Source organism: Pyxicephalus adspersus, chromosome 7 (assembly GCF_032062135.1).
Source record: "Pyxicephalus adspersus chromosome 7, UCB_Pads_2.0, whole genome shotgun sequence".
NCBI lineage: Eukaryota > Metazoa > Chordata > Amphibia > Anura > Pyxicephalidae > Pyxicephalus > Pyxicephalus adspersus.
In genome coordinates this window covers 13978057-13998957 of record NC_092864.1, presented here as the reverse complement: position 1 = coordinate 13998957, position 20901 = coordinate 13978057, and the positions used below count along the sequence as shown (strand labels likewise).

At 41.0% G+C, this 20901-nt stretch overlaps 1 protein-coding gene across 1 annotated transcript in view; it reads left to right on the top strand.

Annotated features, from left to right (window-relative positions):
• The first annotated feature begins 1937 nt into the window (after positions 1-1937).
• Positions 1938-20901, top strand: part of NHERF2 (NHERF family PDZ scaffold protein 2) — a 61748-nt gene continuing 42784 nt past the window's right edge. Inside the window, exon 1 of the mRNA XM_072417531.1 lies at positions 1938-2228. Coding sequence (XP_072273632.1) covers positions 1953-2228 — 276 coding nt within the window. The 5' untranslated portion in view covers positions 1938-1952. The remainder of the gene's footprint in view (positions 2229-20901) is intronic.

The window sequence follows — 20901 nt, the reverse complement described above, 5'->3', positions numbered from 1 at the left end:
TGTTGCCAATGATGAATGTTCATCATTGTGTAAATCCAGCACCCCTACATCACTTTTTGATCCATCCTGCCTGATGACTGACCAGCTAAAGGGATGCAGCAGAATGCCACTTACTTGTCCTCCATAAATGGTGCTTTTTTCATTCCTAACATCTTTAATATGGCCACAAGAATCCTTATTTCCAAAACGGTCCTGAATAGGAACCTGAGACACATACAACTGAGCTGTGTTACCTGCTGAAGAATTTGTATGTCTGCCGTTTGGGCTTAAAACTTAAACCCCATACAGATGTCAGATCATTGTTTCTGGAAATAAACGTTTGTTCCCATTTCCAGTGACAGATGAAAGAACGAGTGGTGTACACACAACGGCATTCTGTTCCAAAGAAAGGGAAGATGGGAGGACAAGCAACTGGCACCCTGCTGTGCCATGGTGGATTGATTAATGGCTTTGGGGGACCAATGTTCTACCCGGTATCTTTTAGCTGGGCACACCACCCGGCATTTTTCCGTAACCACACGCCTGTTTTAGGGTGGTTTTTGAAAGTTTGGGTCATAATACAGGGGGCACCACCTGCCTACAGCTCCCTACCACCGAGCTTCAAAAAAAAAAATTGGAATACTGCACACACATATGATAATAGTCTCCTATCCTGCTTGTCTTGGTTGACTATTGTCAGACGTGTATATATAACATTACACTGCCTCAAATGAAACATCCTAAAAAAAGTATTGCTAAAAATAAACACTTGCAGTCCCTAATTATTGTACAGTTCTGTGCAATAGGTTGACCCTTTCCAACCTATTACATGTTGATCTTTCATAGCTAAGTTCTCAAAAAGATATTATTAATATATTATTGAAGACTGATTTTGCAGCTTATAACTGTTTTTTTTTTAAAGCCCAACTCCAATAAAGATTGTCTGTGTCCCTGTTAGGTGGATTTGCCATCTCCCCCATTAATAGCCTGAAACACTTACCTATAGACATATTTTTGCTGAAGGTAGCATTGGTTTACTTCCCCGTTGTCATAATACTCCCAGGCACACAAGCACCAGTAAAATAAAGAAGTATTCTGTTTGGATGTGAGCAGATCGAAGCAAATTGGCTTTGAGGGCCAATACCTGTGTGGCTGCAATGATGGAGATCAAGCCTTGGCTCTACACTCTAATTTTAAGGATATATCTCTTGCCCGCTTTCTTGGAATTTGTTATTTCCTGTACCTGTAAAACATACCCAACGCAAGCATCAGTGAAACCTTTTGGAGCTTCTGAGGCTTTGTTCCTTGTAAACATTGCTTTTGTGATTGTTCCTTAAAACTTTCTTTAAACTTTTCTCCAGTTTTCTTTTTGACTACTGGGAACCAGCGCAGTGGGCCATGTGCCCAAACATGAAGAACAATGATCATTGTCCAGAAGAAAAGCTTTTCCATAAATAAGTATGGGTGTACTAACTATCAGGGGCCCCAGGGAAATCTAACCTTAGCAGTTGTGTAAACAAGGGCACGCACTAAGAACTGAGAACAGTATCGGTGAAAGTTTTTAAATGGCCATTAATAGAAATGACAATGATAAATAATGTGGTTATGTTTTCTGCAACATTTAGAGATAAAGGTGTAAATTTTTCAGAGATTTCAAAGTATAAAAAGAGACCCTCCATGCATTACCAGTTCAGTGGGTCCTGCACCGAATTCTCATGTCATAAAACATGAAATCTATTGGAAAAAAAGGCATTCCTTTTTGATACTTGATCAATAGAATGATCAGGAACTCCTGTTCTTTGCCCAGCTGATTACGCCCCTTCTCACCCAAAGAGCTCTCCCCAATATTTGTGGTCAGTGCACGGGATGGCAGTCCTAAACCAGAGTTTGGGGTTGCATGGCCTGCTTCTACCCAAATGAGTGAACAGATGGACCTTTCTTTTTTATGATTCTGTTGTGTTGTTTTCTCTTCTATGCTCAGTGGCTTACTAACATGCTTTTTCATCTTCCAGGTGGTCCAACGCATCAAAGCCATAGAGAACGAGACGCGGTTGTTGGTTATCGACAGAGAGGCGGATGAATATCGACGGCTTTCACAGTCCAGTTCGCCTCCAGAGTCTCAGCCCAACTCAAGTGCCCCTTCTTCTCCTTCTGTGAGTAACAACAATGGCGAGGTTTGGAAAACTAAGAACGACACAACCATCGAAGACCAGCTGCAAAATAACCACAGCACGGAGAACGGAAAACAGGTACAAAGAGAGTGATGATTCCTACAGCCTTTTCTATTGTCTTGTATGTCCATCTGTCATTTATTAATACCTGTTGCCTCTGGGGCATATAATTAGATATGGTACTTGGTTTTATGGTCTATTAGAGGCAATGACACTCCACACACCATGCAGTGTGTGCTAAAAACGTCTTGTTTTTTTTAACTGAATACACAGTAAAGGGAATCAACCTATAGCAGACTTCTTTCTTCAGTTTGTTGTTAGTGAACCTGTACAACCAGTTTAACTGACAGTTATTTAGAGATTGTAAAGATTTGGATTTATTCTGCAATCAAGGTATATTTTTATATGAAGAATTTTAGTACAGACATGTGCTTTGGGTGAACATCCATACTTCTTCTATGGTGAGCTTTTAGTGGATTTCCCATGTACAAGAATAAAAGAGCGTTCTTCGATCTCTATGGACTGTTTATTAAAGTTGTCTCACCTATAGATAACAAAGCCTAAAGAGAATATTAGGCCTCATGTATGGAGAGCCTGACTGATACATAGCCTGTTTTTTTCTCATGATGACTGTCTGTAGTCTCCCTTAGGACCAGACCACAGTCGTAATTTTGTAGCGGAGGTTTCCAGCAGCTACAAATCTGTCTGATATTGTCTCTGGTGATTTGTACCTAGTTACAGAGCTGTTGCAGTAGCTGGCTATAATATATGTATATGAAGCTACAGTTCTGTCTGATTATTTTCTCTGGCGATTTCTATCTGGGTTTCTGCCACAGCTCGCTACAATAATTCTCTAAGGAGCTATAAATCTGTTCCGTGCCAGGGTCATTAGCAGCTGCACTCTATAACATACTTGTTGAGTACATGTTAAGACTGATTGATCCCATAGCTTGCTCCATATGCTGACGATCCCATAGCTTGCTCCAAATGGTGACGATCCCATAGCTTGCTCCAAATGGTGACGATCCCATAGCTTGCTCCAAATGGTGACGATCCCATAGCTTGCTCCATATGCTGACGATCCCATAGTTTGCTCCAAATGCTAATGATCCCATAGTTTGCTCCAAATACTGACGATCTCATTGCTGGCTCCAAATGCTGACGATCCCATTGCTGGCTCCAAATGGTGACGATCCCATAGCTGGCTCCGAATGCTGACGATCCCGTAGCTGGCTCCGAATGCTGACGATCCCGTAGCTGGCTCCGAATGCTGACGATCCCATAGCTGGCTCCAAATGCTGACGATCCCATAGCTGGCTCCAAATGCTGACGATCCCATAGCTGGCTCCAAATGCTGACGATCCCATAGCTGGCTCCAAATTCTGACGATCCCATAGCTGGCTGCATATGTAGACGATCCCATAGTTGGCTTCAGACGATCCCATAATTGGCTCCTAATGCTGAAGGTCCCATAGTTGGCTTCAAATGGTAACAATATCAAAGCTTGTTTCGGATGCTGACAATCCCATAACTTGCTCCAAATGCTGAATATGCTAAAGCTTGCATTAAGTGTTGACGATCCCATAGCTTGCTCCAAATGCTGATGATCCCATAGCTTGCTCCAAATGCTGACGATCCCATAGCTTACTCCAAATGCTGCTTAAAGTCATTCGCTCAGCAACACAGTCCTAGGAATCGCTGAGACACAAAACTTCTAACATAAGCAACTGCCAAAATATTCTTGGTCTCGAATAACCCTTACATGTTCCCACCTATCCAGCCAACTCAAAATAAGGAAAACTAATTGGTTGGGTAGAGAGGTTGACACAACAGTCAGCTGTTTTAGACATTCTGCATGGTCCTTATGTTTGAATGTATTATTATATCTTAACATTGCAAAATTGATTTTGCACCAGAATGTGTGTTTCCTGATTAAACCTGAGCTGGTATTGGCTGTAGCGATCATTAATCAATTTTCTGATAATCTGTTTCCTGATTCACTACCTTTTCTTGTCACGATCAACACTTTTCAATCAGCAGCCAGGACTTGCATAAAACTTGCCTGCTGTGTTTACTAATTGGAGTAAATAACATTATTTTTCAATCGCCAAATAGGCCCCTAAGTCATAAAATGGGAATTGGCATTGCTTCAGGGTGACAACATCAGCTCTGCTGTCAGACACTTCTCAATCACGAGGCCTTGTGTTATAAAACTGCAATTTTAGATTTGGTTATTGTTGTGCGAACAAACTGCAGCACGCCTCCAGTTGTATTTAGAGTATCCCAGGGGCCCCGAGGCTTTTCTGTTGGGGGTCTGTTTCCTTTCTCCCTCCCCCATTTCCTGATTCTCAGGCTTATGTTGGAGCCTTGTTGTCAGGGATTTGGTACTGAGGCATGTAACAAGCACTAGGTCATAGCAATAGAAATGTTCTTTTGACATAAAGCAGAGCGGGGATCTGGGAGTTCAAGCTGGGGGGATTTTACAAACTTAGCTGAGATTTGTATTGTTGAGGGAATTGGAGTGATGTGGAGCAATTTTTTTTTTATTATTAACTGTAGGACGTCTAAAATATTTTTTGATGCTTGCTGCTTTTATGATTGGTTTTGCATCCGAATGACAGAGAATGTCTGTGAACGATGGTATAGAAGATGGTTTGTTATTGTTTTGAATGTTATGCAAACCAGAAAGAACTTGGACTGTTGGATTAGTCTGTATGGACGTCACAGTCCAACGTCACAGCCAAACGTCTCCTTCCAGTTTCCCTCTGTCCTATCACAGAAGCATGGCACCAATATTTATGCTCTTACTTAATGGTTTGGTGCCACATGTGTGAACCGTGCCATAAATGCCACTCTCATTCTGTGGCCTTTTCAATGTACCCGGTGCTTTCACTTATGGGGGTGCATGAGACCTCCATCATGATGTAGTTCTCAGTCCTGACCGCTGCCATGTGAGAAGCAGTAGGTTCCCATTAACACTGTGCAGTGTTTCCCCCAGCCCCTTTTAGCTGGGTTCACCACCTGGTACTTTTCGGTAACCACCCAGAGTTGGGTCACAATACAGGGGCTGCCACCCACCTACTCCCAGCTTAAAAAAATGCCTGGATTGAGCACTGCTTTGCAAGCTCCAACACCATGCATCCTGGAGCTCACACAAAGTTTGACTTTTCAGAAAGGAGCGTCAGGGAATCACCTAGAATTGTGGGTCAATAGGTGGCCTTTAGGGAAACACTGTCACTGTACCCTACATGGTAAAAGTTACCTAAATAAATTGAAAAGTTATCTAAATGCTGGTCAGATGGCCTTGTCGTGGCATTGGTCAAATGCTCCTCTGAAATCAGTTCTTTCGTCAGTTTTATTTCAGCACTTTTCTATAAAGCTCCATATCCATGTAGTAGAATAGGCACTGAGATCATCAGTGTCATATGGCATATAATAAGTGCACATATAGAATGTCATAGCATTAGGCATTCCTTATCCGCTCCAACCTATGCACAATGTCTCTTAGGTATTAAGGTATTTCTGCAGGGATTGCAGGCCCTACATCTAATTAAAAAATAAGAGTTCTTTGATTTTCTCGGTGAGCTGTAGTAAATTTCTAACATGTGTCTGACTTAACATATACAAAGGGTCATGTCTATCCAAACATACACAGCAGCTAGTTGTGGGCAAAGGGGCAAATTCTCTTTCCTGGGTGAGAATGTGACACCAAAGTTCTGATTGTCAGGAAAGAGCTTACATCAATCTAGCAATCATTTAATATTGAACCCTGACCACTGTCATTGCTCTACATCATCTGCCGTTGAACTAGCCCAAATTTGTCCTTCTTTTCTTTCTTTTCTTTCTTTTCTTTTCTCCCTTTTTCTTTTCTTTCTCTTTCTTTTCTCTCTTTCTTTCTCTTTCTTTTCTCTCATTTCTCTCTTCCTTTTCTTTTCTCTTTTCTTTATTTCTTTTCTTTTCTTTCTCTTTCTTTTCTCTCGTTCTTTTCTTTCTCTTTCTTTTCTCTTTCTTTCTCTTCCTTTTCACTCTTTCTTTTCTTTCTCTTTCTCTTCTCTCTTTCTTTTCTCTTTCTTTTATTTTCTCTCTTCCTTCTCTGTGTATTGCCCCTGGCCCCACACTTTGCTCTTGTATTTTCCTGTGGTTGGATTAATTCCCCTGGCTTTGTTCTTCCTCTAACAAATTAGCACTGTGATTATTGCAGCTGTCAGATTCTTCACTATGAGCCATGTCTGCTTCCAAAGTTTACTCTTATTAATGAGTTGTCTGAGATGTGAAGTCTTTTTACACTGGGGATCATTCAGTGGTGTTTCTTACTATTAGGAAGCTTGGAGAAGTAATAAGGAAATAGTTACATCTGCAGAAAAGTTATCAAATCTCACCAAAGTTATCATCATACCTGCTGAGAAATTATTTTTGTAATGTGGAGGATGCTAGCAGAAGCATCTATCCAGAATGGAAATCTTTTATAGACAGGCTATACCATGTATAGCTTCTTAAAACTTTATTTGTTCCAATGTCTTCCCTAATAATTCAGTTTTATTTCATCGGCAGAGAAGATAACAATTTTCCTCTTCTCTGCAGAATCTTTGCTCTCCTAATTGACATGCTTGTGAAGTTTTGCATCATGTAGCCAATTCTGGCTCTACTATCCAAGCTGAACTGTTATGTGTTCCCTGTACAAATCAAACTAATTATCTGAGCGCTCTGCAAGTTTCCGGATCTTGTTCATTGCAATCATATCAGGAGCTAATTTTTTGGAGCCTCTGTGGCTTCCCCATTACCTGCAGTAAACAAAAGGCAGTCTGTAGGTTACGGCTTGGATTCTCCCCAATTCCTTCTGTGAAAGATTTTAACAACCATTGATGCAGATCCTTCCCTGTTTCTATGAAGGAAATACTGATGTAGGCTTTGCCATGATCCTTCTAAAATGGACCTCTAAGTTGGAGGGTCTGCTCTCAGTGTGACCACAGCTTCAGTGTTCAAATGCAAAAATGTGATGCATGGAAGAAGAGGCTTCTCATTTACCTGTAAGTCAACTTCAACCATTCATTCAACTATTGGTAGCATAACTAATTTTTACCCCTAAGTAATAAACTTAACATACAAGTACACCACATCCCAAATTACATAGATATTTTTATAACAAGAAGGACTTGTAAGGTGCTATAGAGTACAAAACACCTTTAAGACTTAATTCTTGATTTATTTCAACATATTAAAATTCTCAAAAAAATTGGTATAAAATACAAACACTATAAAACAAATTTGCAACGTTTACATAGCAACCAAAAACGATTATTTCACATGATGACCCTTTCTGTTATGTTGGGTCAACAAACAAAGCTCTAACAGTTTTTCAACGCGTTTCGCAAACCTTGTCTGTTTCCTCAGGAGTACAAGAAGAGCAAAAAGAGTTATGACATCTACAAAGGGAAATATATATATATAAATAATATAAATTTATATATATATAAAATATATAATATATGTGTGTGTGTATCCATGTATGAAGGACTCGAATAAAAACATATATAATGAAGAAATATTTCAAACATTACTAAAGTCTATGGCCCAGGGATCCTTGGATTAAGGGTAGGACATTTCTAGCCAAAAAGACCTTTGTATATGTCATAACACTTTTGCTCTTCTGGTTCTCCTGCCAAATGTGCGATGCTGGTTCTTTCAAAACCAAAACTGCAGTTCTAGTGGGCCAGCGCCTGGCAACTTGCCAACTGTGGGGAGACTTGTGGGATTACTGAACGTGTGAACCTGTCCCAAACATTTAGTATATTGCAGCTCTCTAGTCTTAACATGTGGTCTATGTCTTTGTATTTATTTGTAGAGTTTTACCTTGTTAAGGAGCAAAGACAGATGTGGGATAGGGAGGTGTTCTGCAATCATCAAATACTTTCTTTCCTTCCAGTGGTTGTCACCTGAGGACTGAAAGTTTGTTGCTGGTGGGATCATCAGAATGCAAAATAAGGGAAAAAAACAAATGCAGTCACCACACCTCCAAAGACTGGGAATCTGCAATATTTTACATCTTTGTCTTGGAGACATCTTAATCCTGTTTAGGTCATCTTGTTTCCTGTGGGCTCTTAATTTGGAGACAGATTGGGTCGAGGAGAAGTGGCCTCCCATTCCGCCCAGGATTGGGTGGTGCCCCTACATTATACGCTGATAATCGGCAGTGGTGGAAAGGCATCTTTATTGGCTATCACCCAGATCTCCATCAGAACTGGCCCCAGTCCAGCCTGAAGATCTTATCCAGAACAGACCATTGTATGTGAAGGAGTGTGGATTTTTGATGTGCCGCTTGGGTTCCCACCAAAGCCGAGCCGTGCAGAGGGGTGTATCCAAAGTTACACAACACGTACCCTCCCTGTGTAATCTTGCAAATGTCTGTAACGGTCCGAGACCAGTGGTTGGGGAGAACCCAATCAAGCCACCAGAATGGTTTGGAAATAAAACCAACACAAACACAGGGAGAATTTACAAATTCTATACAGATTGTTTCCTAGCCAAGATTCTAACTCTATTGCTACCAGGTGAGAGTGGTCGCCACTGTGCCACCCTGCTATGCACGCGTTCTTTTATCATGGAACCATGCCTTCAGTATTTTGGGAGTCAGGTGTCCTCCTCCATCAACCTAGCAGCCTCAAGAAGGTAGAAGGTACAGAGAAGGTAATGCCATCTCTCCCTGTACGCTCCTACAGTGTCCTGGTGTCTTTTTGCAATGGTTGCAATGAAGGAAAGAGCAGTAGGAGTGCACTGTGTAGTTTGGTATAACAAATCAGGGTTATTTTGCTCTTAATAGGCCATGTTTGCAATAATATATTTTATTGTCATGCCCTTCAAAACAAAATTATGATATGCTTGGATCTGCATCCAAAACTCTAACCACATAGCACGATACTACAGAAAACCTGTTTTCCTTTTGCCTGGGCTACCAAGAACCAATGCAGGGTCTACCATTTTTGACATTGGTAAACAGTCAAATAGACAGCTGTGCCATGGCTGAATTAGGGCAACAACATAGGGCTCTGTGCCATTGTATCCCATGAGTAAATCCACCAAAGACCACTCCTATCCTGTCTCCAACTGGGCTATTGTACCTGTCCTGCACGGCTTCATATAAATGCCAAAGCCGATAATCCCAGCGCCAACCCTCAGCTGTTTAGGCAACAATAACTTTTTTTTTTTTTTTTTTTTTTAGCAAACTATGAACCTATATTTAGCTTTGATGCAAACCTAACACAATACAATACTATTCTTTGGGGAAAGGGAGGTGTAAAGGATGTGAATTTTCCCTTAGGGGGAGCAGGGTTTGACTTTATGAACTTATGTGCCAATCACGCTGCCTTGTTTGAGTCATGACCTCAGGTACGCCTATGGGTTATTTTTAGTTGTTGTCAGGATAGTTGTGTTTTATGATAGTTTACTTTCCTCTCTTATTTGTAGAGTATAAAAGGTTGAATCTTCTCTTCGTACCCCTTAGGGACTGAGAGAGATGAGTATATGACAATGAAGCAGAATAGATTGCTGTGTAACTTTATAGCAGAAGTTATAGATGACTTGAGCCTCACCCTGTAGCCTCATATGCTTTAGGTCTGTATGAAAATGTCAGATTTTTACAACCGTAATGTAAAAAGAAATCAGGAAAAAAAGCTCTTTTCTGAATATTGAATATATATAATATATATAAAATACATACATAAAACTACACATTCCTCTAAAAGAATTCATATATGTTATGTAAAGGAAGGTAATCATGCTTCATGCTCCATCTATGTGTATCTGCTTTATCCATTTAGGATATTATATGATATATTAGAATATATTAGAATATAGGGCCTGATGTAATAAAGCTCTCCAAGGCTGGTGAGAATACACTTTCATCAGTGAAGCTAGGTGATCAAGCAAACCTGGGTCTCTCAAATGCTTTGAATCCTGGACCAGATCCATCCCAGCTTTGTTGGATCACCCAGCTTCACTGGTGAAATGCTGCAGAAAGTGGGTCAACAGCCCCAGACCGGATATGTATGGATGGGTGCTGGGGGCTGTATTTATAAAGTCCTGGTACAAGGAGGATTTAGCTTTTGAGCAGACATTTGTTTTTGGGAGAGATTCCTTTTCTGTTTGCTGTAGAGCTTCAAGTCTTGGAATTTGTAGTTTTCCAAGAGATGGGAGAGAACCATTATGTTTCAGTGGAATACAAAAGCCAGATTAGCGCCATGCTGTTATGTAAAGTGAATGTAACGCAGAAAGGTTTGAATCCCCAAAAAATCTTTTACAGCTGTGTGTGTCCTCTTTCTGGCTAAATCTGTTTTCCCTTTTTATTCTAAAGAAAGTGACAGCAAATCTATCAACGTTTTACAGTTATCATCAAGACAATTCATGTTCCTAAGAGGGGATCTCCCCTTACTTTGGAGAGTACCTCTTACTTCCTATTGTGTCTCCAGGATAAGAAATGGAGGGAGATCTTCCAGACAGGACATAGACAGCAGAAAACAAAATGAATGGGGTTTTACCCTGTCCATGCTCGATCCAAACCTAGAAAACTACAGGCTTCTTATCCTCTTGGAGCCCAGTGACAACTTCACCTGCACGAAGGGAGAAGGTGACCACCATCTAATACCAGGGAACTAAAGTATCGACATCTACAAGAGTCACAAAGAGATGTAAGACAATATGTATGAATAGAACTGAATTATCAGATGATAATCACCCAAAGCATGCAGCAAAGACAAAACACAGGAGTGACTTCGGGACAACTCTGTGAATGTCCTTGAGTGGCCCTGCCAGAACCCATTTAACTGATTTGAACCCATTTAAACATCCCTGAAGAAACCTGAAAATGTGTACCAATGGTCCCCTTCCATGAGAAGGTTTGCACAGAGGAAATGCAGAAAATCCCCCAATTCAGGTGTGCAAAGCTTGTTGCATTCCACCCCCCGAAAAAATAAGTAAAAAGTCTGAATACTTATGTAAATGTAATTTCTAAGCTTTTTTTTTTAAAACATTTACAAAAAAATCTAAAATTCTGTTTTCACTTTGTCATTATGGGGTACTGAGTGTAGATTTTTAAAAAAAAATTATTGTAGCATGGGGCTTCAACATAACAAAATTAAAAAAAGTGAAGTGGTTCCGAATACTTTCTGAAGTCATTGTATAAAATCAATCTATATCTGTCCCTTATTTGCATTTATATATTCATAGGAAATATATTCTAATGTATGGACAGCCTAGTCTGGCTTTTATTGCCCCGGAGTTATAAAAGAGTTGTCAGCCTGTTGGGGCTCCTCATATGTGTTCGTTGGCCATAAATATTTATTATTTTATTGATAAATTTTTCAGCTTCTTGCTCATGTGTTTCTCCACGTATTGTAGGAAGCTCCCACAGGAAGTGCAGGACGCATATACATATTCTGAAATTGAAACGTTCCCTTACTGTTTGTTGGCTTTTTCCAGCTGTGTGTCAGAGGGCGTCATGGAGCATGTGGAAGGGCAGGGACGGAGTCGGGAGCGGAGCCATTGTCAGGACTTTGGTTTCCTGTCTCCTGGCTGTGAAGGGAGGTTGGGGAATAAAAGTAAAAACCCTGCTGTTTTTTAAAACACCTTTTCTATTGTGTCCATATGGATCCAATTTTCTTTATGTGACTGAGAAAGCTTCGGAACCTGGAAATCTAGTTAGTCTTTCTACCGTAGCCATATGGAAATCAATCTCCAAATGCATGCTGGCTTATTGTAAAGGGCTGTTTAATAAAATCTGGAAGAAAAGTACTTCTTTTGCTGGTGCCCATTGGATTACTTGTTTGAGTTTCCCTGAGAATAAAAGAAAATGATTGGTTGCCTTGGGAAATGGCTCAGCTGTCATTATTGTGAATATTTCGATATTTATGGAATGAAACATATTTACCCCAAACTTCCCTCTACAACATTTTCCAGAATTATTTTGTGTTTAGCAAGCAACAGATTTTTATTATCCTTTGTTAGGTAATGAGCAGGCTTGTAAAATTCTCGCAGGGCAGCCGCTGGGAGGTCAGCTTTGACTGATATAGGCATGCACACAGAACTACATCTCCCAAATTACTTTTCAGGCTCTTGAGGATACAAGGAAACAATATTAAATTGCTGAGGGGAAAATACATTTATCTATGTGTAGATGGCAGAGAATAGGCAAAGTTCTGTAATCCAGCTTGGGAGAACCCAGGAACTGGGTTGGGGGATTTCAGTGTACGATCATTCATAAGTCTGCCAACAAAGGCAGGGCTGTAGTGGTATTTAAAGAGAGACTTCCATTACCCATGTAGGTAACATGACATATGTCTCTATAAAGAGTCTCTCTAAACCTCCTATTTTATACCTACCGTCTCTCTCCCTCCATTCTCCATTGCCCTCGGCAGCTGGCACTAAAAGGAACTTGGAAAGCAGAGACATCACTCTCCTGGTCATGTGGCTGTGTTTAGGTATAGCAATTGGCAACATAGAGGTTTTGTTTTTAACTCCTGGGGGCTGAAAGTATGAATGAGGGAGCAATGGGAAGGTATAGGTATATTATACTAGGAGAGGAGGATATGTGAACCTGTTGATTTGCCCTCAGGTGCCCTATGGTTCCTCCAGAGGTTGCTGGGGCTTCCTTGAGCAATGATATATTTGTGCCCCCCATTTAGGTAATGTTAGGTGATACCAATGATCTTTTGGCTGTAAGGGTGGCACTCTTTATAATGTAAGAAGCATTTTTCCCATTGACCACCACATTAATGTACTGTGAGCTGTGGATGTAGTAATTATAAAAGAGGGTTCCCAAGACCTGAAAGATATTTCAAGCGTTCCTCCTCGTTAAGAAAAGGTAGTCCTAGACCCTAGGAGTCTTTGTAGGAGCGTCATTATCTACAAAAAATTCAACAATAGAAGCTGCAAAAAAAGTAGCCACCATATCTAAGGACTGGTAAACTGCACCATATTACATTTTTGGCTTTTTCTTTAATGATACTTTATTAGGTCACACAAAATCACAGTCATTAAATGGAAATTTAAGACATGTGTCAGGATATTGAATTATTTATACACATCCCTTTGTCCAAGAATTTATTGTCTGTCAAATTGTCCTCAGTGAGGCGTCATATGGTTGATAGAAAGCCTGAGGGCTATGTGATGTCACACGAACGTCTCACGTGATGCTGGTCCTGCTGATCGTCCACATAGTACTCTTTGTAAAGATCCTTTGTAGCTCGGCGTTCCTATGTTATATCCCTGTGGCGTAATGTACCGCACGCTGTGTACAGTAAACTTGTTTACAGTATAAATGGGGATTAGTGCCTGTGCTGGCGGCACTGTTTAGACAGCGGGATCTTGCTTAGCTTAGAGCATTGATGATGTTCTGTAGTTGTAATGCTTCTGCTAACGACGTGTCAGGTAAAGTAAATGATGTCTGGAAAATGTGAACAGCACCGAGGGTATTAGGAATTAGCCAACTCATAGCAACCAATCAGATTTCATTTACTGACGCCGTGTATTTTTTATCTAAATCTGATCAGTCTCCCTTACAGATAGCCCAAAAGACCATTGGAGGTCGCCTAATCTGACCCAAGAGCTTTTTTTTGCTAATTGTCCGAAGAACCCCTAACCTTTTAAGGAACCCTGGGGTTTCACGAAACCCTGGTTGAGAAACACTGATGTTGATCAATTCAATTGACAAAAAACAGCAAATTGAACAAAACTTCATTTAAAAACCCTTTCTTTCGAATTTAACCAATAAATTGGCAGATTTATGATCAGGAACGACCAGTCGGAAGCAGTGAGGGATCGACTTCTACTTAGTTTTGTTATTCTTTGTAGCACATTTGTGGCAACATTCTTATAAAATCTGTTCTATATTAAGTAGAAGAAAGTAATAAACTCATCAATATTCCCCCACTCAATGAAGTATGGATCATTGGCTGGATCTAGCACATGTCCAGCAGATTTGTAGGATGTATTAGTAGTGTAATAGATTATTTTCGGTTGGTTGTTGTAGACCATAGGCCAGTCAGGGCAATAGACTTTCCTTGGGTCCCTGGCCAGGGCTGGGATGTTCTCTGCATCAGTGAGGACCACCTAGCTCTGGAGAAAGAAATAAAAAAAATAAGGGACTCTGCACATCGCATGACTGACCGCAAGGTCTCTGCCCACCCAGATCAAGCTTTAGGGTGCTCCATAAACCGGTTAAGAATCATGTCTACACCAATAACCACCTACTTGGACCTACAGGCGTGTTAAAATACCATAAAAAGGAGAGGGCCAGTTGCATTTGCCAGCTTGCAGTGTAGGAGACACACACCATTGTGCTCCATGTCCAGTGATGTTCCGAGGGGCTCAGATACGTGGACATATTGTGTGCACAAAGCCTGCCTATTGTTTCCCTTTGGCTTTCCTGTACTGACGGGGTCAGGATCCGGTCTTTTCCTCATTTGCTGCTTGGTTAGCCACAGACATTGGCACTCATCTGTAATGAGCACCAGTCCCGAGTCAGAGTAAGGGTGGCCCTGCCAACCTGCCGCTATAGAGGTGACATTATTACACCATGCTGCAGCTTCACTTTTACATCTTCTGTAAATATTTAGGGGTCTATTTATAAGTCGGTGAATCTGACATTCGCCAGAGGAGAATCAATTACTACCGTACTGACAAAACACATGGACCTGGAAGATTCTCCATCAGGAAATGTTTCAGAGTCACTGCTTTATAAACAGACCCAATAATCTGTATCTAAACACAAAATGTTATGAATACAGTAGGTTCCAGGCTTGCTGGATCACCCAGGTTCTCCCTTAATAGTCTATGATCTTCAGTCTTGGAAAGATTTAATAAATAACATCCACCAATACAATTGGCATAAATATACTCTACATGAAACACAATCTGATATCAGGTCCCCTTTAATAAAAATGTTTTCAGCTAGGTTTGTAGAACAAGTGCTTTTCAGATGATATGTATTTCTGTATTTCATGTGCAGATTGTTCCCTACTTTACATCTGTAACTACTGTTATCTGTTTTTCTAGTTCCTTTTTCCAGTAACCATTGTGTGTTTGAAAGTCATTTAGCTTCTTTTAAATTTCAGAAAATAGAAGTTTCACAACTGTTTCTCCTCATAGGAGTCAGAAAAAGGTCATTTTTCTCATAGCTGTATATCTGAAGAATACGCACAAGTAATAGAGGCCATGCGACACAAATGTCTGTGGGGGGTACTTCCATCCATTGCAGTGTTCTCCCCAGCCCCTTTTAGCTGGGCGCACCACCCGGCACTTTTCAGTAACCACCCGGCTGTTTTTGGGTGCTTACTGATGAGTTGGGTCACAATACAGGGGCTTCCACCCACCTACAATGTCTACCCAACCGGCTTAAAAATAAAATTGGGGGTTTAACACTGCATCAGCAAACATAGGGAGAGCAATGGCTTCTTAGAATGGATCAGTGTGTATAAGAAAAGGAGGGAAATTCAGTACTACTTCAACTCAACAGGAAATGGACATTGAATGGAGCTGCCCTTTGGGGCAACCTATACTTGGGTAGCTTTCTGGGGACAGTGTTCGATAGCAATTCCCACTCATTACCCCAGTACTATGGTGAGATATGCAAAGCACAGGGCCCTAAAGCATTTTTTATATTAGAACTAAACCCACAATTACTCGCCTATTCACTGTTCTTTCACAGGCCGTTGCAATCTACCTCCATACATGCTACAACTGGACATCGATAAGGCAGAGCAGTTATTGCCGATTGGACATCACCTGTCCCTTTCTAAATTACCCACCTGCCTGAATCGCCCCTATTAAAAGTTCCACTATAATAGCAACGTATCATGGAAGAAATATGGAAGCTTCCATTACTCTACACCTATTATTCACATCAAGAAAGCATGAGAGCCCTGTAACACGCATGTAGCAGATCAATTCATAACTAGAAGATTCTATGATGCTCTGACATGTTACTTAACCGGAGATCCCTTTACAGCTCCGGTGAAATCTGGTGGAGACTCTCAAGTTGCCCTTTTTTAATTACAATGGGTCACCATTTTTGTAATCCTCTTAGGCCTTCTAAAAGTAATTACTGCAGGAAATGTGGAGGCGGAGGGGATATCAAGAAAAATGCAGCTTTGTCCAAATTGTAATTTTAGGTTGTAAATAAAGAAGAGAAGCCGTTATGGTTGGATGCCGTTTTCACCAGTGCTGCATCGGTGGGGACGATTGGGGTCTGCCTGTCAAGTAGTATTTACGTATTCCTTTTTTTTTTTTCAAGTAAACATATATCCATGGTTAGGAAGACAAGACAGGTTCTCTTGATAATACCCAACTTTCCACGTTGTTTGAATGTGCCTGGTACTTGTACTTATGGGGAAGCATATAACCTTCTTATCTTCCTGCCAGGATGTAGTATTCAGCACCTAAGTGGCCAGTCACCACATGTACCCATGTCCTGTGCTATATAATGACGCCTTATGCCAACACTTCCCTCCGGTATAGGTTCCAGACACTTACTAGCCATTGCAGATAATGCAGTCCCATTGGTGGTTTACAAAATGCCCTCGGCTATTCAGATCTGCCCTCCATCACCATCTCTATCTGGCAGCAGGAAATCTCCTACTGTTTAATTGCGGGTCTGTGACAGTTCACAGACCTGGGACTTGAAGTTGACATGTCTTAGATGATTAGCAGACCCTCCGCAGATCATGAAGGGCCCTGTGTGGCCATAACCAGAATATGCCAGGTTCAAGCACTGGTGAAAGTTATTACATGGCAAGCTGCAGAAATACTTTAGCATTTGACAATTTGGACATAGGGGTAGGGTTACATAAACGTAGCCGTAGGAGATTTCTAACATTCTTTGTTTTTTTCAGGGCCTAATCCCTGAATTTTGGTAAATACCTCTGCCAACGAAAGGGATGGAAATTCTGCATTGTATGAAGACAACACAATCTGGCTTTAGCTGCTAAGACTGTACGTTCCTTTCGTCAATCCGGCACACAGAGGGCCCATTGTCAGCGCGTGCTCCTACAGCCGGATTGTGGAGGGTGGGTGTAAACTTAATCTAGGCCTTTCACCTTGTGCAATCACTGCCGCATTTGTGCATTACACAGCTGACTTGCACTGTTTGCCCTTCAAGGCACGGCTGCAAGGTTGGGGACGGTTATGTAAGGCTGGCGACAATATACGTACAGAAATCACAACCTTAATGTGTACAGGTGTGGGAGGCGGAGGTTGTCGTACATATTTGTCGGGTTACAGAGGTCACGTATTTACCTAGGTACAATCTAGAATGTAGACAACTTCCTGGAGCGAGTGATGTCATGGCCGGACGAGGAAAATTTGGGTAGGATGCAAAATAATTGATTTGAGTTTGTTTTATTATTTTACACACTGGCAGAACTAAAATCCCGTTTTAAGAATTCATGATCAGGCCGGGCATTATTGCAGAAAGAGACAGGCAATGTCCCTTCTTCAATAATTCTCCTACCTGCCTGATGGCTCCGGGTATCTAGCATGCTTATACTGCCTCTGTGTACAAAAATACTTTTATTATGTACGGATGAATACAGAGCTGCTTTCATTTGTATCCGTCCGGAGTACAGCTTTAAAATTTAAACATTGTGCAGGATTGGATGGCAAACATGTCACAGCTTGGCACCCAAAACGATATAATACACTTTGGGTGTGGATTTAATTTACATTGCGGCATCAGCACATTTATATACCAGTTTGGCATGCCGTTCATTTATTTGAAGATATGTGTACATTTTGTGTACAGAGGGCATTTAAAATGAAGGAGAGGTAGAACCAGAGAGGGCAGCTTTAATTTTTGATCCTGAAAACCACCATACAGAAATAACTGTTTGCAGTCCAGCACACATCGCTGCACCTGCCATTAAATGTATAAATGACTTCTTTTTTCTCACTAGACAAAACTACATGGTGACAATGATTCCTCCCCGGGGGATTCCGTTCTGCTTTCTCATGACCTCACTCCAGATCTTACTCCGCGGCAGCCATTTTGTTTCTCTTTCCTGAACTGTTTTGCACATGGACAACATGTTTTGGTCCGCGGCCGCATTTCTTTGCAGAGACAATGTATGAGGTTGGATTTGTTTTCTGTTGGTGGAGATGCAGGATGTGTCTCCTGCTTAGGAAGAACACACACCCCACAACTAAAAAAATTCCTTTCTGCCCTTATTTTTAGACCAGTATCAGAAATTTCAACAATGGGTTGGTTGTAATTGCAGATCCAGGCTATGCAACCCCCCCCCCCCCCCAGGTGAATAAATCTACATTCTGCCCTGGAAAGGTAGGAGGATATTACCAAATATTTGGAATTGTTAAACAACATTTTTGCTTTTCTTTAGGCTGTTTCATGCTTCAGATGCTGCGAAAATCCCCAAATTCCCACGGGTTTTATGAGCTCTCCGCGTTGCAGGTCCTTGGCTACAACCAAATCCGGGTTCAGATATTATAAACTACTATATGTGTTTGATCCCAAAACCCCCTTGCACCTCAATAAGAAGGTTTGCTGATCCAAAGTGATTCCCCCAACTATAAGATACTGGATAAAAGTACAAAAAAGAGGGGGGGTAGGATAACCGGCTTGTCTTTCCCTGGCTTCCTCCAGTAGCACCTAGCCCAAGACATCTTGTTCCTTGCAGCCCAATCTTGGACAATGATGAGCAGGCCAAATCTTACAAGACACAGTTATGCATTCTTCTCCCAAGATTTGGGCGACTTAGCATTAGGAGGGATCTTGCCTGCAGGAGCCGTCATTCCCTGCAGGTGGAAGTCAGGAAAGGTGACTATCTATTTTACTATTACCCCACCACCACACTTTTATGCGGCATTTGGAGCATAACTAAACCCACGGTACTCATCTGTCCCCAGTCCCATGCAAGGTGCTGCTATCTTCTCTCTTTTTTTTTTTTTTTAGAGGCTCTTTGGCTATCCTAAATTGGCCAAGCTGGGATGACGTAACTCCTGCGCAAGCATGCAAGAGTTTGTACTTTCCTGGCATGGCCAAAGGAAGCTGGAAGTGGCGTGTAATCTGGCAACCACAGCTCATGTTGAGGATCATCTTCTTGCATGTGTACGTCAGATCTTTGCCAAATTCCCGGAGTGATCAGGCAGGTTAGAAGGCAATATTTTCCCCAGAAATTTTTGAAGCTGGGTGGGAAGAAGTTTATTACAGTTTTACTACATTTATAAAAAAGTAAGAATCCTAGTACATGATTGCTGCTTTTAAATGAGATGGCACAGGTGGAATCCTCCTTTTAAGCACAGTGGAAAAGGATTAGATGTCTCATGGTAGTCTGTCAGGGTTCTAGACTGGACCCGTTCGCTCCAGATCCAAGATTTATTATTTTGTAGAGCTGCTTTGTGTAATATAAACAGCTTTGCTACATTTCCAGTATTAGATAAGACAGCCTTGCTGCCTGATTGTGCAATATGTTCAGTGTCATCGCTTGGCTCGTGTTGCCGGTTTTCCTAACAAACAGCAATTTGTTTTTTCATCTGTGGGAACTTTATATGTAAGTTCTGACAATGAACTTTCCCTATTTGCCTCCTTTTCACCTGTTAAATATATCATTTGAAGTGTTTGTTACATGTGTTTAGAGATAGGACATGATTTAATAAAGCTCTCTAAAACTGGAGAAGATAGACTATCATGGGAGAACCTGGGGGATCGAGCTAACCTGGAATGGATTTCCTCAAACACATTTGCTTTTAGTTGGCAAATGTTTTCAATCCTGGACTAGATTCTTTCTACATTTGCTGGATCACCTAGGTTCCCCCATGATGGTCAATGCTCTCCAGTCTTGGACAGCTTTAGCCGAGTTATCTCGTGTGAGATAAGCAATGCAAATAAAGGTGCGTACACACTTCCAATTTTTATCGTTCCAATCGAACGACGAACGATCGATTGGGCAAAAAATCGTTCGTAAAAAAGTAACCATGTCCTTTCTGCAATAGAAATCCTCTCTGATCGCAAATTTTCATAGCAGAACTTTAGATCTGTATTTCCAACCTAAATTCCTTTCATACATTAGCCCCAGTGTGTTGAGTAAGCTGTGTCGGTACAGAGGGACGCCTATGAAACCAAAGGAATGCTGACTTTACGCTGCTTTCCGGATTTAGCAAAGCAACATAGCATTTGTCCCTCAGAAATCTATTTTCTGGCGTTACTGATTTAGGAAGTAAACTGAATCCCTGCAGAGTGTTGTTTTTTTAGCATTGGGTGTAAGAAATGCCAAAAAAATAAAACAACCAAACACCGTAGACATTTAGCATAGATGCTCATAAGGCAAATTAGACTTTTTCAGACATTCAGTCTTTTTGTTTCTGAACATCAATCTGAACATTCATACGTATGTTTCAAGAAATGTGCTATTGGAAGAATCACTTGGTGAAAAAAAGGTAAAAAAAAGAGTTAGCAGATATTATTGTCATTATATATATTGTCATTTTTATTAGATTGGATATACTTTACTGATGGGCCAACACAGTATTTCTCAGGCAGAGTTCCTCCAGAGGTTGCTAGGGGTTCCTTTAACAATGAGCAATTTATACCTCTCGGGTCGGTTTATATGACACCAATGATCTTTTTGGCTATCTGTAAGTGTGACATTCTTCCCACTGACCTCTAATACACTGTAAGCTATGGATATAGTAAGGGGTTCACTGAAGGTATTTAAGGGGTCCCCTATATTAAAAAGGTTGAGAAAGGCTGATG